A 15,374-nucleotide genomic window follows, 5' to 3' on the forward strand; every position below is an offset into this window, starting at 1 on the left:
TTAAAAAAAATAAATATTAGAGTTTACTAAAAAATTGTTAACTTTTAAAAATAATTTAATTACAAAATAATAAGTGACATGTGTATCATCTTATCAAGAAAAATACAAATAAATTGGAAAGAAAGGAAGGATAGAACTCAAAACCTAAACTTGTATATTAATGAGGAGTTTTGCGGTGCCGCATATTAAAATATGGCTAAAAGGGACAAAAAAAATTAATCTAAATTGTGATCTTCTTTATTATAGTTTTAGTTATAACTAAAAATATTATAAAAATGTAACATTTTAAATTACAACTGAAAATATTATAAAAATTACATTTTAAATTAATGTCAACCTAAAATGTTGAATATTTTTTAGTTCTAACTTACTTATTTTTATATAGAATTTTCCATATATTAATACTCTACCAAAATTTATATTTAAAAGCATCACACAGAAACAAAGAAAAATAAAATGTCTAACTAGAAAAAAAAAGGAATTCGATCATAACACGTGCTGGATATTTTTCTAAAGCAGACGGGGCATAGATCTAGCACAAGACTTTGATACTAATCAACCTAACCATGTCTGAATTTTATGCAACGATTTAAGCCTCTGGATTAAATTGCTCAATGGACATAAAATTTAGTACTCAACTATAAACTCCATTTTGAATATCAAATCGTAAAAAGACTATAAAATTCGAAAATCAATTTAAAATCCCTTCAAATGATACATCCAACATGAAGAAAATGATAGTCTTTTGAACCCAAAAAAGCATGAAAAATTATATAAATTATATTCCTGGATTTTAAAAAGCATCTAATCCTATCCGAAAATGACCCATTCCCTCAGAGTGAACCCAATACAAAAGAATAACAAGTATAAGAATCATTAAAACTAAGGCTGTTTCTTTTACTCCCCATCCTAATCATAAGGATAAACCAATAATTTCCTGAAAAATCAGCTACCCCCTGTATTGCTTTTTTAACTTACCTAAATGGAGAATTAGACTTTCGCGTCATGTTCATTAGAATCTGATAAGCTACCAGGCTTTTGTTGTCGGGTCGTAGGGAGAGACAAGCTCCGGCGCTCTTTCCCACCAGGCTTAGATGAAGCATTTCCATACCAAATCATTCCAACCACGGCTATGATCATCCCCAGAACCACATGTAGATTGAGACCCTCTTTTCCAAAGAAAAAGAATCCCATAATCAACACAAGGATCGTCTTCATATGGCCAAGTACTTGAAATGACACTGCAGTAAATCTGCCGATGCAGATGAACTGGCTAAGGTTCGTTCCTACTGCTATGGTACACGAAAGTGTGATAAACATCTGCATCAACCAAAAGAAAAAAAAATCTGTGAGCGACTAATCTTGCAAAACCGAAAGTCGGGAAGAAACAACTGGAATTGCACACATCACAAATAACTTATAGCCTATGCATGACGCAAAAAGGAAAGGCAGACACCAAAAATTTGCCACAGCGAGATCACATAAAAAATGTATCGAAGTGTTATGACTCGAATGTTGCATTATAAAGCAGGTAAAGAGACAGAAAGGAGAGCTACATCTGTTATAATGTACTGCATGCTATAAACATATGTAACATTGACTATTTCTTTCTTTTTTCCCTTGCAGTACCCATGTTCGACACCTGTATATGATGCATAGATGATCATGGATAAGGGTATGTAACCCTCAAAAGATACTCTAAATACATGAAAAACAATGAAATACTTGCATGGACAAAAACTGGTATCCAAGTTCTAGTAACAACATTATAAAGCACACTAAAAATTAAATGTTTTTCTTCAATCAGAATAGACTGAACACAAATACTTCTGCTAAGCCTAAAATCATTTAGTGGAGATGCATCCGGACTTCAACAATATAATACGCAATGCAAATTAAATATAACCGCAGGTCGCATGAAACACAAGTAACCACATGAATTACAGTATGTGCATTCACGAACACAAACAAATTTATTCGTAAACACGATTACAGAAACAGTAAATTAACCTCATTCTGAATCAATGGCAAGAACCACCATGATGAACAAACCTCATAATGCAAAGTATATAAATAGGTAGAAAACTTACAATAGATACTAGGTTATAACTATAGGCATCAACTCTCTTGCTTGTCAACCAATAGTCCAGAAATGGACCTAATAGTAGCAGTGTTCCAGCCTGGGCAGGAGCAGTATGTCCCAGTAGGTTAAAGGAACTAAGATTATACCTTCGCTGAAGGTGATGTACATACTGCACATATAAACACGAGAATAAATAAATCAAGGCATTATATGTTCTACAAATGATATCACTGGTTATATAGAAAATTCAATTTATATGTACAAGAATTAACAACTTACATACTGCTGCAGAGAAGTACTCCAAACTGCAATGAAGGCAGCTACGAAACCTTTGGTATTAACGCTCACATCAGTCACAGTACAAACACCAACACCGAGAAGAACTACAGCTATGCTCAGCTTTGTATCTCTGGAGTATCGGATCTTGTCCATTACAACTTCCAAAAAACATGATACAGGAATCATACTAAGCTTTGCAATCTGTCATTGAATTAGAGAAATTGTGATTTCCAAATCATCTAAAAAGCACAACTAGTAAAATTTAGCAAATAATATACTTTACCTGATAAAATCCCACAGAGTTCCACATCAGACTAACATTCATTCCAACAATAGAGAAGTTTGCAAACAAAACAAATTTCAAAAGATCTCCCAAGGGTAGATGAGAAGATTGAATATATCCTAACCATGTTAGAACAGCAGTCATTAAGGTCGTGGTAGTGAAATGCAGACCAGTCAATGTTGTGGCTGCAACAATTTGCAATCAAATACAAAGGAATTAGTGACAGTTTATTACATACTTAATACAATAATGCAAAATCAAAACATATTCATTAAGTAACAAAAACCAGAATCATTAGCGTATTTGTACTTGCATCTGATTATTATATTAGCATCACAATTGTCCTACACTCAATATCAACTACTTCCAGCTTCCGAGTCAAGGCTTCCTCTTCATCTCTACTTACAATAACCTCCTTTTATTATTTTATTACTCAATTGTTTTCCATAACTTCCAGCCCATTTCCTTTCCTCTAGAACAGGTAAAAAGGAATTGGGTGGGTGGGGAAGGGAATCATAGGCCATGAACTTCACTTTCTCCACCATTTAAACATATACCAGAAATATTCAATCAAGCTCATTTCTACGTAAGGCCAATTGTATAAAGTTTTGCCTTATCAGTTATCAGCTTAACCAAGAGAAAGCGGACAACTGTTACAAATCAATTAATGGCATACATGGGTGTCTATTTTGTTTTTGTTTTTTTGGGTTGTGGGGGGGCACAAAAGAGTTTAAATGAAAGTTACCAAAACTGAAACCATAAGTAGCCATTAAGGCTTTATTGACAATAATGATTCCAACAGAAGTGACAACATTGAACATCCAGGCAGACGCATCTACAACTGATTTTCTATCAGACTTATTAGTTGGAGCCATTTTATGTTTTTTTGCAAGTGATGATCCCAAATCTTGCATCACTCAACGTTCTTTAAGTAATCCATCAATGCACATATGGTGTCCAAGAGTTTTCAACAACCTTGGCTATAAGTCCTACAAAAATTATAGCAAGAAATAAGAATAAAATAATTATATAAAACCTGAAGCACTGCAAATTTATTGAAATCATAAAAATAAATGCTAGTAAGAATAGTCTACAAAAGCATACTGAAAAGATATCAGGAAACTACATTAACTAAATAAAGATATGATTTTGTAACTCATACTAACACACTAATAGCCGGATACACCAACAAATCACAATTAAACAAAAAGCAGAAGACTAGCTTTTCTTATCTAATAGATATCTAAAAATTATAGTATCCTTCCACAACTAGGAACCTTTGACTTGTAGTGAATAGTGAATGACCTTTTACCTAACTATGAGTTTGTAACTCCAATCAACCACTAATAACCTACACTCTGCATGATGTGAATGAGAAAAGCATAAGAGCGACTTTACATCTCTTATAGCTAAAAAATTTTGCGCCGTACTAACCAGAATTTTCAAAATCAGTTTCAGACTTATATGGTCAGGATGCCCATGTACCCAGCTCAATGCCTAGATCTTGACTAAAACATCTTTAGCCCCCGATGCATTGCCCGCTTCAACAACGGATCTATATAACCATTAAAGGAGAAAAGCTAACTCAAATTCCATACGAATATCAAAAAGAGACCAGAATTGCTCGTTCTTATATGTAAGCATGGAGTGCAAACCACATCCATAGACATAAAAACCGTTGTGCTCAGTAGATCATCACGATTATGGCCAGCACTAAATATGAATTCAACTCCAACTTATGGTTTCGGGTTCTACAATTAAACAATGGTTAACGTTTTCCCTGTTTGGATCGAATTCAAAATACAATTTCATGCAGAAGATAGTTCACATCTAATTATACATCTGGATCCTCCCTCATCAAAGACAGGTGTAGAAAATTCCACAATAGTTAAACACAGTAAACATAGAACGGTAAGAAATGAACAATTGAACTGACTGTTTTACTTCAGCTTTGCTTGAGTGATCAATCAGAAGAAGCAGAGAAATAAGTTGAACTGTTTTAACAATAAAAATAACAACAAAATAAAATAAACTCTCATCAACCACGTCACAGATCCAGATCAGGTAAATATGAAAAAGAATGACAATGAAAGTTAGATCTAACAAAAAAAAGTGTTGGATCTCGTAATTAAAATAAATGGATAAAGCAAATAACAGATCTAACACATCAAAATGGAAATGAAATGACAGGCCATCGTACTGTTTTGGAAAGACAGATGTCGCAAGAGTGACGGAAAGACAAAGGACTGTTTGGAAATGATGAGGACGGCGACCGTAAAACAGAGCGGAGTGGGCTTAATTATTTTGTTTGGATCCCCAGAGAGTTGGAAAGAAAATAAAGAGAGAGACGAGGGAAATTTTTCAATTTTTTGTTGTTGTAAATGTTAAAATTAGTTGGAAAATGAAGGGATATAGTAACCAGGAAGACAAAAGCCAGAAAATCAGATGTGCACATCAAATTGGCATTTCATAGTTTACTCTCTCAAATTCGATATGGAATTGGGGGCGGAATTGGGCATATAATCCCAGCGGTCCATTTATTTAACCCGACAGCGAATACTGATTTTTATTTTGAGATTTACGATAAATACTATAGTGGACATGAAATTTATCATGCTGACGCGATAAGTTCTTTGGATTATTTTTGAATGGGTTGTGGGTCTCACATCCCAAATATATTTAATATATAGTAAGGGACTCGTCACGCGTCATAATAAAAAAAAATATTTTTTTTGAAATTTTTAAAAAAATTGTAAATTTTTTTTAATGAATATGGAACTCGTCATGCCGGTGTGACGAATTTCAAGGGTATAAATTTGAAGTTTTGCATCGTTGGGGTGACCGTTGTTGAACGGGATTTTTTTTAATTCAATGGAACTCCTCATTCCGGTGTGACGAGTTCCAACAGGTAAAAAAATTCATCTTTTAAAACAGTGTACATCATCTTTAATATCTTACACAACACACTCCTTTCATCTAACTAAATACATTTCAAACAATGAACAACAAATTCTTCACAGTTATCCATTATAAAGGCGAAATTCTACAACTAATGTTGGTGTTGTGTTTAAGTTACACAGACCCATTAATATGATGTTCATTGTAGATGTATCTCATCGCCAAATGAAGCAAAAAATTGAGAGAAAACTTGGAGCTTATGTTTCATGTTTAAGTTATCGGCACATGTTCTCCTCAAATCCAATCACATATGGAAAAGTCCAGCTTGATGATGAATACGATGTCGCTGTTATGGTTGGACTTCATCAATCATGAAATAATAATATGGTGGAGATTTATGTCGAAACCACGATTACAATTGATATTTCGACTTCATCAATACCAGCTCAAAGAACAGAAGAAGTATGACCCTATAAACCACATGCAAGTGGTATTGATGATAACCTTGTTGTACGGTTATGTGAAAGCCTTGCTGAATTTAGCGAGGATGATGAAAATATTGTTCCATTGCTAGACGATGACAACACACCATTAGTTGATGATTCTAATGTTTTTTAGGTTGCTTCAAAGGGACAAGATTTGGATGTTGAGGCTGATGTATGGGAGACAACTCTTTCAAGATGTTAAGGATTGCAGAATGCTCTAAAATTTTGGGTAAAAACACTCTCAACCTGAAACACGTCACCATGATTTGCCTCGGTATCATCATCCAGTTGCAATGCATGACATTACCTACGATGCTATATAGAATCCTGAAATATATGATATGTCATAGTTATGTGCTGCCCAGGTTATTCAGACAAACGCTCATCTGAGTTGGCTATTGGGTTTCAGTTTGAAACAAAAAAAGAGGCACAACTGGCAATCAAAGAGTATTGCATCAAAGCTCATCTTCAATTCTATGTTGCGGAGTTGGATCAAAAGACTTATTTTGTAAGCTGTATACACCATGATATTGGTTGTAAATGGAGGATACAAGTATCATATCTACAAAAAAGATGTTGTGGGAAGTCACAAGGTTCAATGCACATCACACATGTACAATGATCTCTTTGACACAAGACCACAGACATTTAGATTCAGATGTCATATGCTCCTATGTCAAGTTGTTGGTGGAAAAAAAATCCAAGAGTACTTGTTTTTGTGTTAGTGGCATCAATTCAGAATACATTTGGTTATATTCTGACTTATTACAAGGCATGGATGGCTAAACAAAAAACAATGACCTTGTTGTATGGTGATTGAGATCGGTCATGACATCCAGATAAACAAATTTATTACTTATATTTGTGCATTTCTTATCGATATCGAGGAGTGGTAGAATAGTAATAACATGGTGTTCGTCGATTTCGTCGTGGTCGTCCACCTTCGTCATTTTCGTCTTCTTCCGGTTCCGGTGTACTCAACATTACTCTACCATATTGATTTACATCTTCGGATGAAAATGATGGAGTATTCAACGTATTTGACGCCATCATTGATGTCATCGACTCAAATTGTACACCGAAATCGCCACGAGATTGACCGAATTGAACAAGATAATCTCATAGACCTCTTTATTCTGGTTTTGAGAAAAAATATTGTGAAGGTGGCACTTGATCGGTCATCCCAATAGTCTAAAAATTTAAAATTATACCCGTTGGAACTCGTCACACTGGCGTGACGAGCTCTCTATCCATTAAAATATTATTTTTTAAATTTTTTAAAATTTCCAAAATTTTATTTTTTTAATTAAGACTCGTCACGCGGGCATGACGAGTCTTTTAATATATATTAAATAGCCTCACGGTATATTAAAATATATATATCTCATGAAACTTGTCACACCGACATGACAATTTCTATGTCCACTATATTATTTGTCGTAGATTCCAAAATAAAATTCAATATGCCCTATTAGGCTAAATAAAGGCTCTACTTGGATTATTTTCCTAATTCTACCAAATTGGGGATGAAGTATGAAAACACAAAAATGAAAATAGATATTTAGCGTTTTGAGATAATAGTAAGGATAATAATCGATCAACAATTCAACATCAATAAATAGGTGATCTTTCGATGATTGAGATGATGGATGAAGATGACCGATAACAATTTGAAATAAATGTAGAATTAAAGAACTTAGGATATAGATGTTTTTTTCTTTTAAATAAATTTGAGTTTTTTTTAAAAATAAATTATAATTTTAACTTTTTATTTTAAAATAATGATTTTAAAATTTTATAAGTCTAATATGCGTCAGATAGTTAAATTTAACGGCTGTGACAGACCAGACATCTAAAATTATAACAAAAAAATATTAATATTTATTTTTACCGAAAATTTTTTAATCACCTAAAATTAATTTAGAGTATAGTTTTTTTTTCATTAAGCGTTATAATTAATACGTTAATAATCTATAATATAATTAACACATTTGATAAAATTATGACATGAGTGCAGCCAAATTTAATGCAAAAACTTCGAACTTTATAATTGGACCACGGAATTAATTCTTAGTTTGTTTGCTGCATTATTTTACCAAAATTCCATTTAAACTTGGATTATTTTATTTTATCACGCATGTATTTATTTCATATTATGGTATTTATTTTATTTATAGATTCAATTTTAATTAATTAATTAGGTGATTGGATATTTGTTTGGCTTTAATGAAATTCACGTGTTTATAAAGTTTTATAATGTCACTGAATTTTTAATTTTTACCTATTTTTTTAAACAGTTGAGTGATCATATTAAGTATCTTTGATCATCGATATAAAAATATTGATAAAAAGTAGATAAATGAAGATCGGCGCGAAACAAACAAAAGAATAAATAGAAAAAGAGAGATTAGGGATAGAGATTAAGCATAATTATTGCTCTATTTTTTATTTTTATCATGTACAAATAATTAATTATGGATTTTTTTATTAATTTAGCTTGTTAAATATATAAACAAATATTTTAAACTATATGTAAAATTTTTCATTATAACGATAAAATTGTCTAATAAGAAAAACATTAGATTGTTTAAATTAAATCAAAAGTTCAAATTATGATGTTTGCAAATGGAGCAAACTAGGTTGAGAATATCACCATCGCCTCTATAGTAATAGATCTAGATTAATTAATTAATAAATCAAATATTGGTGTAGGGATGGTCAAGGGATCGACTCGACCCTATCAGATCAGTTTTTTTTAAAATTTCGGGTTAAGGTCGGTTTTTTTAGAGGTTATGTTCGGTCGGTTCGAATTTGGATTTAAGGTTCAAAATATCAAATTGGGATGACCCAAAAATGTAATTTCACCTTTTATATTTAGAGAAAATTACAATAATTACTCTCTCTATATTATTATTTTTAATTAAATCCCTATTTTTTATGAAATAAAGGTAATACTTTTCTATAAATATATTATTTCGAGTCGGATCGGATACGATTCGAGTTTTATCTAAAAAAACAGGTTGAGTTCAACTTAAGAGTGTATATTTTTCATATCAAGTTCAGATCGGGTGGAGGATGTCTAATTTTCGAATCGAATTTTGACCGAAAACTCGACCCATGTCATCCCTATAATGATGGTTATATAAAAATAGATTTTTTTTCATTTTTTTTAATTTTAAAATTTTGAAATATTATTGTAAAAAACATCGGTTAATTTTTAAATTAGAAATATTTTAATTTTTTAAAAAACACAGTCTTCAAAAAAATTAAATAGATTATAATTAAATTATAATTTTCTTTTCCAATTTTTTTTAAAAATATTATTCCAACTTTTAAAAGAAAATGTTATATACTTTTTTCAATACATTTATGAATTGCAATTTCTAAACAAATCAAGTTATATGATATATAGGATAAAAGTTACTTCAATGTTGAGCAAGTATTTGGTCAATTAATTAAATCGTTTATTTTTGTTTCCTCCTATTTATTTATGTTATGTGTACTAGATTTATTAAGAGTAATTTCTTTTCTTACACAAGGGTCTCTTTTTCCCTCTCCTATAGGTAGGATTAGATTTAAAATTTCTCATAATTCATATTTGAGTATTTATTTTGTTTATAAATTAAATTTTAATTAATTAATTAATCGGATATTTGATTCGGTTTAATTAAATTCACGTGTTTATAAAACTTTATAATGTTTTTGAATTTTTAATTTTTACCTTTCTTTAACAGTGAACTGAACATATTAAGAATCTATGAAAATATTAGTTTGATCATCGATATAAAAATATAGACAAATGGAGATCGGCGCAAAATAAACAAAAGAAGAAAAAGAAAATCAGAGATTAGGGATTGAGTATATGATTAGTTTTTAACTTTAGATAAATTATGATTAGTGCTTTATTTTTTATTTTTATCATGCAGAAAAATTAATTATGAATCATTTTTTATTAATTTAGCTTGTTAGATATATAAAAAATATTTTAAAATTATATATAACTTTTTTCATGAATTTTATGTCAATATATTTTTTTTCTAATAGTTTGAGGTGATTGTAAATTATTATTTTTTTAGAACTTTCTTAATCAAATAACAATACACACTCTACAAACGTAATTACTCAAACAAAAAACTTTTAAAAAAATAACATTCTCTTTTATCATTAAGGTCACTTGACGTTTTTAATTTATTTTTTTAAAATACATATATGTATGGTAATTTCTAAATAAATTAAGTGCTATAGTATGCAAGATAAAAGTCACTTCAATGCTTAGTAACGGTTTGATAGGATAAGTACTAAATTGAATATTTTTAAAATAGATTTCTCACAACGGTGAATTTGATTGCTTTTAAGGTCATTTATGATAATATCTCTCAAATTTAACAACATCGTATTTCGGTTTATTGCCGTTTAGAAGAGATTGAAGATCATACACTTTTCCCTTAAAAGAAAGAAGAAAAAAAATCGTCGAAATTCCCATTCCGCTCTCAAACAGAACGCCAATCGCCACCTCAACACAGGCACTTCTCTTCTACAATAATCCCTCTTTTGTTTTTCTTTAAAATAATAATACCCAAGAAAGAAACCAAGGCCTGACTCTGGCACTTATGATTTAATCGGCTCTCGCTTGAGTATGGTTTTCAGTTGGGTGGCAAAGCTTTTGCATTGGAAGGGGTTATATTTTCTTTTCTTAATAAAATGAAAATCTCGCAAAAGTTTCAAATCGTAGACTCAGTTCCAACGTAGTCGAATAAAGCTATAACAGGGAAAGAGTTGGTGCGGTAATTTCTTTCATGGAAAAGCGTGTTTACGAAGTTTGGAAAGGAAGAAATGTAAGGATGTCAATTATTCTTTTGTTTCGTTCTCTTTTTCCTTATAAATTGCTAGGTTTTGGCGTCTGAGTATTGTTAGATTTGTTTGGTTTGTAGGAAAATGAGTATGAATTTGATTGGTATAGTAGGATATTTGGCTTTGGTTATTATTAAATTGTCTTTCTTATTGGTTTTTATTTTGTTATGATAGAAAGGGGAAAAACATGGATATATAAAATAAAGAATTTCTTTTGGTATTTTCGACTGTTCATTGATATGTTTACGTTAAAAAGAGAGTTATTGCTAAGGTTAATGAAACATGAGTAACTTACTTTTATGGCGTCACGGATAACTAGCTTTGGGTTTTAAAGAAAACCAGTTATGGATTGTAAAGTTCCAATGTATAACCTTAAAATTTTAAGGTAGAATTTGAGTGCTTTTGTGCCAAATTACTTTGATGAAAGTAGGTCGAATTTGTGCTTCACATGTAGCCCATTTTTTCATTTTTTGTTTTTGTTTTTATAGTTCTATTTGTGTGATTTCTTCAAAGGAACTTCGTATCATTTATGAGAAATCTGGTGAAACTTTTGTGAGAATTACTAAGAGTATGATCTTATTCTAAATTGCCAAAATTTTGATAGAAATGTCCTCGTTGAAGAATGATAATTATAATTTCACAAATTTGGTGCAATTCCAAGCCACGATAATGCAGACATTGCTTTTCTGAGTTTGGTGATTATGTAGATATACTTGCTATTCTACTAGTATGTCATATCTGATGTTCTTCATTTTATCTTTGTTGTATCCAGTCCTAACAGATTATCCATGTATTTCATTTAGCATTTAATTCCCTTATATGCATTTTGCAGAAGTTTCTCCTTGGTGGTAGGCTAATATTTGGTCCAGATGCTAGATCTTTGCCATTTACCTTATTGCTGATAAGCGCTCCTTCTATCTTCTTTTGCATTTTTGTTGCAAGGCATCTTCGACATGCATTTTACCCATATAATGCAGGATATGCAGTTATGGTGGTAGCAGTTGTCTTTACTATCTATGTACGTATCTTCTCCCTTTACTTGTTGATTGAGAGGTATTAGAACAGTGTTACAATTCTGTATTAATTTATATGAACTGTAAGTTATGGATAAGACTAAGAGCCAATTTTTAACGGTTGGCATTTTTAGCAGTTTGTTTTTGTTATAAATTTTCATGGTCGAACTTGTATGTTTAAAATCCTAAAGATATTTGACCTTTCAAATTTTAGAACATTTGTTTGGTGGAATATGTAGTGGACACCTTTCATTTGATATTAGTTGCTTAGTTTGTACTAGAAATGAATTTGTCATAGAAGTTTGGGCTTGAATAGCCGTATCCCGTTCTAGCTTTCAGGGTTACGTACGTGTGTGTGTATTGATAACATTTATCTTTTATTTTTTGTTAACTTTCTATTTTGGGTTGTCTAAGTTGCTATTGATTTTAATAGTGCAGTTTATTTTGATAGGTGTTGATTATTCTTTTCCTCACATCAGCCCGGGACCCAGGAATCATTCCTCGCAATTCACGTCCCCCAGATGAGGAGCCTCACCATGATTCTTCTGTATCAGCTGAGGCTGGGAATCGACAAACACCCGGTCGTCAGTTCCCTCGAACTAAAGAAGTTATGGTTAATGGAATTATGGTGCGAGTGAAGTATTGTAGTACATGCATGCTTTATCGACCTCCCCGTTGCTCCCACTGTTCCATTTGCAACAATTGTGTTGAGCGTTTCGATCACCACTGCCCTTGGGTGGGGCAATGCATTGGACTGGTACACTTTATCTGATAAACCTGTCTATTCATACGAGTCCAGATGTTTCTTGCTTCTCTTGAACAGTGTTTTGTTTAGTAGCTGACTATTCTGTATATGAGCAGCGCAATTACAGGTTCTTCTTTATGTTTGTATCTTCGGCGGCTCTTCTCTGCATCTATGTGTTCTCCATGTCAGCATTCTACATTAAGGTTCTGATGGATGATAACCGTAGAACAGTTTGGGAAGCAATGAAAGAATCTCCTCCGTCTGTTGTCCTAATGGCCTATTGTTTCATTGCTCTGTGGTTTGTTGGTGGACTCACTGGGTTTCACTTGTACCTCATTGGAACAAACCAGGTGTGTTTTCACATGACCTCTCGTTGCTATATGATGATTTAAGTAAGGCTCGATCTCAAATATTTCTAATCATAGAGCTTGAATTTATTTCCTTAGGCGTTTACATAAATCTTCGTTTTATTAGGATCAGAAGAAATGACAGAGTCTGGTATTGATTTTATGCGCTCCTAACTTATGAGAGTTCGGAAACTAAATATGGGAAAAAATTCATCTACGGATACAAGTTCAAGTCCTTGATTTGCATTTTGTGTTGCAGGGAACAAAGATCCATTTTTTGTTAAATTCAGCAAGTTTATTTCGGAGTTTAACTAATGTACCTTCTTCATGTCTTCCAGACTACCTATGAAAATTTTCGACATAGGGCCGACAACAGAATCAACCTTTACGATCATGGTTGCCTGAGTAATTTTCATGAAGTATTTTGCACAAAGTTAAACCCCCCCAAGAATAATTTTCGGGCGATCGTCCAGGAGGAGGTACCAAGGCCTACTTTACAAAGTACCGAGGAAGCTAAAGCAGAAGATGTAGGTGGAGATCCACGTCCAAAGGTTGACGCTGAAATAAAGAACAGTGAAGACCTATTAAGGATGTCCCTGCGGTGTAATATCGAGGAAGGCGAAGACCTATCGAAGATCTCGCAATGGCATAATGATGAGGAAAATGATAAGGACATTCAAAATATGGAGGGCAATGATCCACCCCATACTACCTTGAATTTTGATTCTACTATGGCTATAGATCATCGAGCTTCAATGATTCAATCGAATCCTAAACCCTCAAGTTGTGGAAATGGAAGTGGTAGTCCGGAAATCGTAACCAATTCTGCAGTTAAAACAGGAGAAGCTGGTAAATGATTTGGGTAACTTTGTATACTGGCCATTGCATTGTTTTGGATAGAAGGAAGTTTTAACCGATTTAAGAATGAAGTCTATCCATTGAGGGAAAACCTTTCCCCTTAGGCCTGTATTACCAATTTCATTTTTCTCGTTGGGAATTCTTGAAGAATGTTTCATAGAATTGTTGGAGCATATTTTTGGGGCTTAGTACACCATTGTGTTTTTTAAACCGATTTTTTTTCTTCATTCTCTTTTGTAACATTTTAGGATGAAGAGAAAGCGGAACAACAAGTATGAAGATGAATGGGATCCTCAAATTATCATCGACAATCATCGGATAAGTTTATTAATTTTGATCAATAAAATGATTTCAAGATCAATATAATTAAAACGAATAATTGAATCACTTTTGTTTTTTTAGAAAAAAAAATCAATTAAATCTATATATTTAATTCAATTACATCTATGTATTCCAATATTTTTTCAATTGTTTTTTTTATCAATATTGACAATTAAAATAACTATTTTTAAAAAATAAGTTGATATCATATAGTGTCACGATATTATCACAATAATATTTATAGAATTTTTGTTATTTTGATAAAATGAAAATAGAGACAATAATATTATATTATTTGTAAGTAAAGAAAATCTCAAACCAGATTTAAAAATTATAATGCACATCACTTACATTTGAAATCAACTAAAGTAATTCGCTGGTACTTGAAGGGAAGCAAAACTATATAATGTTTGTTCTATGATCGCATCTGAAACATATGTTCCACCTGCCACACGTCAGGAGGGAATCCCTCAGGCTCGATAGAAACGGTCGCTGTCGCGTACAAGAAATGGTGGACTGGTACAAGGCGACGACAATTGCTCATGACTTGTGCTCTTCATCAGCAGCACCAACACTCTACGCCTATGTCAGTTCCTCCACCATACAATGCAGTCGCCACCGATGCTTTAGATCATGATACATATGCCATCGATATTGAAATATTGTTTCACAGTTAAATTTTATTTAATTGAACCCATCAAATAACTTCAATAATTTAATTGAATCCATCAAATGACTTCAATGATAAAAAAATAATAATCTCTACAAAGATTTTTAGTTCAAATAACCACGTTTGAAGAATATGTGTATGTTATCAATTGGTTAAAAAATTTCTTAACAGGTAATATCTTATAATCACTCACCCTAGAGTATTAAAAATATATACATATATACAGAATAACTAAGTATAGTGCTTTTCACTTTACACTCTAATTTTATACAAATCATGGTGCTGCACAACTAGCAATGTTGCTCAACCAAAAAATAATTATATAGATATAATCTACGTTAAATAGAATTATAACACCAAAAACAATTATGCACACAAAAAGTATAAAGAAATAGATTCTAAAGGATACTCAAATGTATCAATCGGAGACAAAGCAAGATTCAAGATAGAAAAGAATCCGCTTGGTCAGATGATTGATTATTTAGCTTTAATTTAGCTGGTTTCATGAAGCATTCAATCATTACTCGTACAATATACGAAT

At 32.0% G+C, this 15,374-nt stretch overlaps 2 protein-coding genes across 2 annotated transcripts; one reads left to right on the top strand and one right to left on the bottom strand.

The window, feature by feature from the left end:
* Nucleotides 1–758: 758 nt before the first annotated feature.
* LOC120180504 (UDP-rhamnose/UDP-galactose transporter 6-like) lies at nucleotides 759–5,065 on the bottom strand. The gene is made up of 6 exons (XM_039185817.1): nucleotides 4,846–5,065; nucleotides 3,391–3,634; nucleotides 2,646–2,830; nucleotides 2,363–2,563; nucleotides 2,091–2,252; nucleotides 759–1,320 (listed from the first exon to the last, which is right to left on the bottom strand). Exons 2-6 carry the CDS (start codon nucleotides 3,557–3,559, stop codon nucleotides 991–993), a joined length of 1,047 nt encoding a protein of 348 aa, XP_039041748.1. The 5' UTR covers nucleotides 3,560–3,634; nucleotides 4,846–5,065; the 3' UTR covers nucleotides 759–990.
* A 5,417-nt stretch (nucleotides 5,066–10,482) lies between these two features.
* LOC120180560 (protein S-acyltransferase 8-like) lies at nucleotides 10,483–13,926 on the top strand. The gene is made up of 5 exons (XM_039185873.1): nucleotides 10,483–10,863; nucleotides 11,712–11,897; nucleotides 12,344–12,649; nucleotides 12,754–12,987; nucleotides 13,323–13,926. The coding sequence occupies exons 1-5, from the start codon at nucleotides 10,825–10,827 to the stop codon at nucleotides 13,839–13,841; spliced, it is 1,284 nt and encodes a 427-aa protein (XP_039041804.1). The 5' UTR covers nucleotides 10,483–10,824; the 3' UTR covers nucleotides 13,842–13,926.
* Nucleotides 13,927–15,374: the final 1,448 nt, after the last annotated feature.

Source organism: Hibiscus syriacus, unplaced genomic scaffold, assembly GCF_006381635.1.
Source record: "Hibiscus syriacus cultivar Baekdansim isolate YM2019G1 unplaced genomic scaffold, ASM638163v2 tig00112498_pilon, whole genome shotgun sequence".
Taxonomy (NCBI): domain Eukaryota; kingdom Viridiplantae; phylum Streptophyta; class Magnoliopsida; order Malvales; family Malvaceae; genus Hibiscus; species Hibiscus syriacus.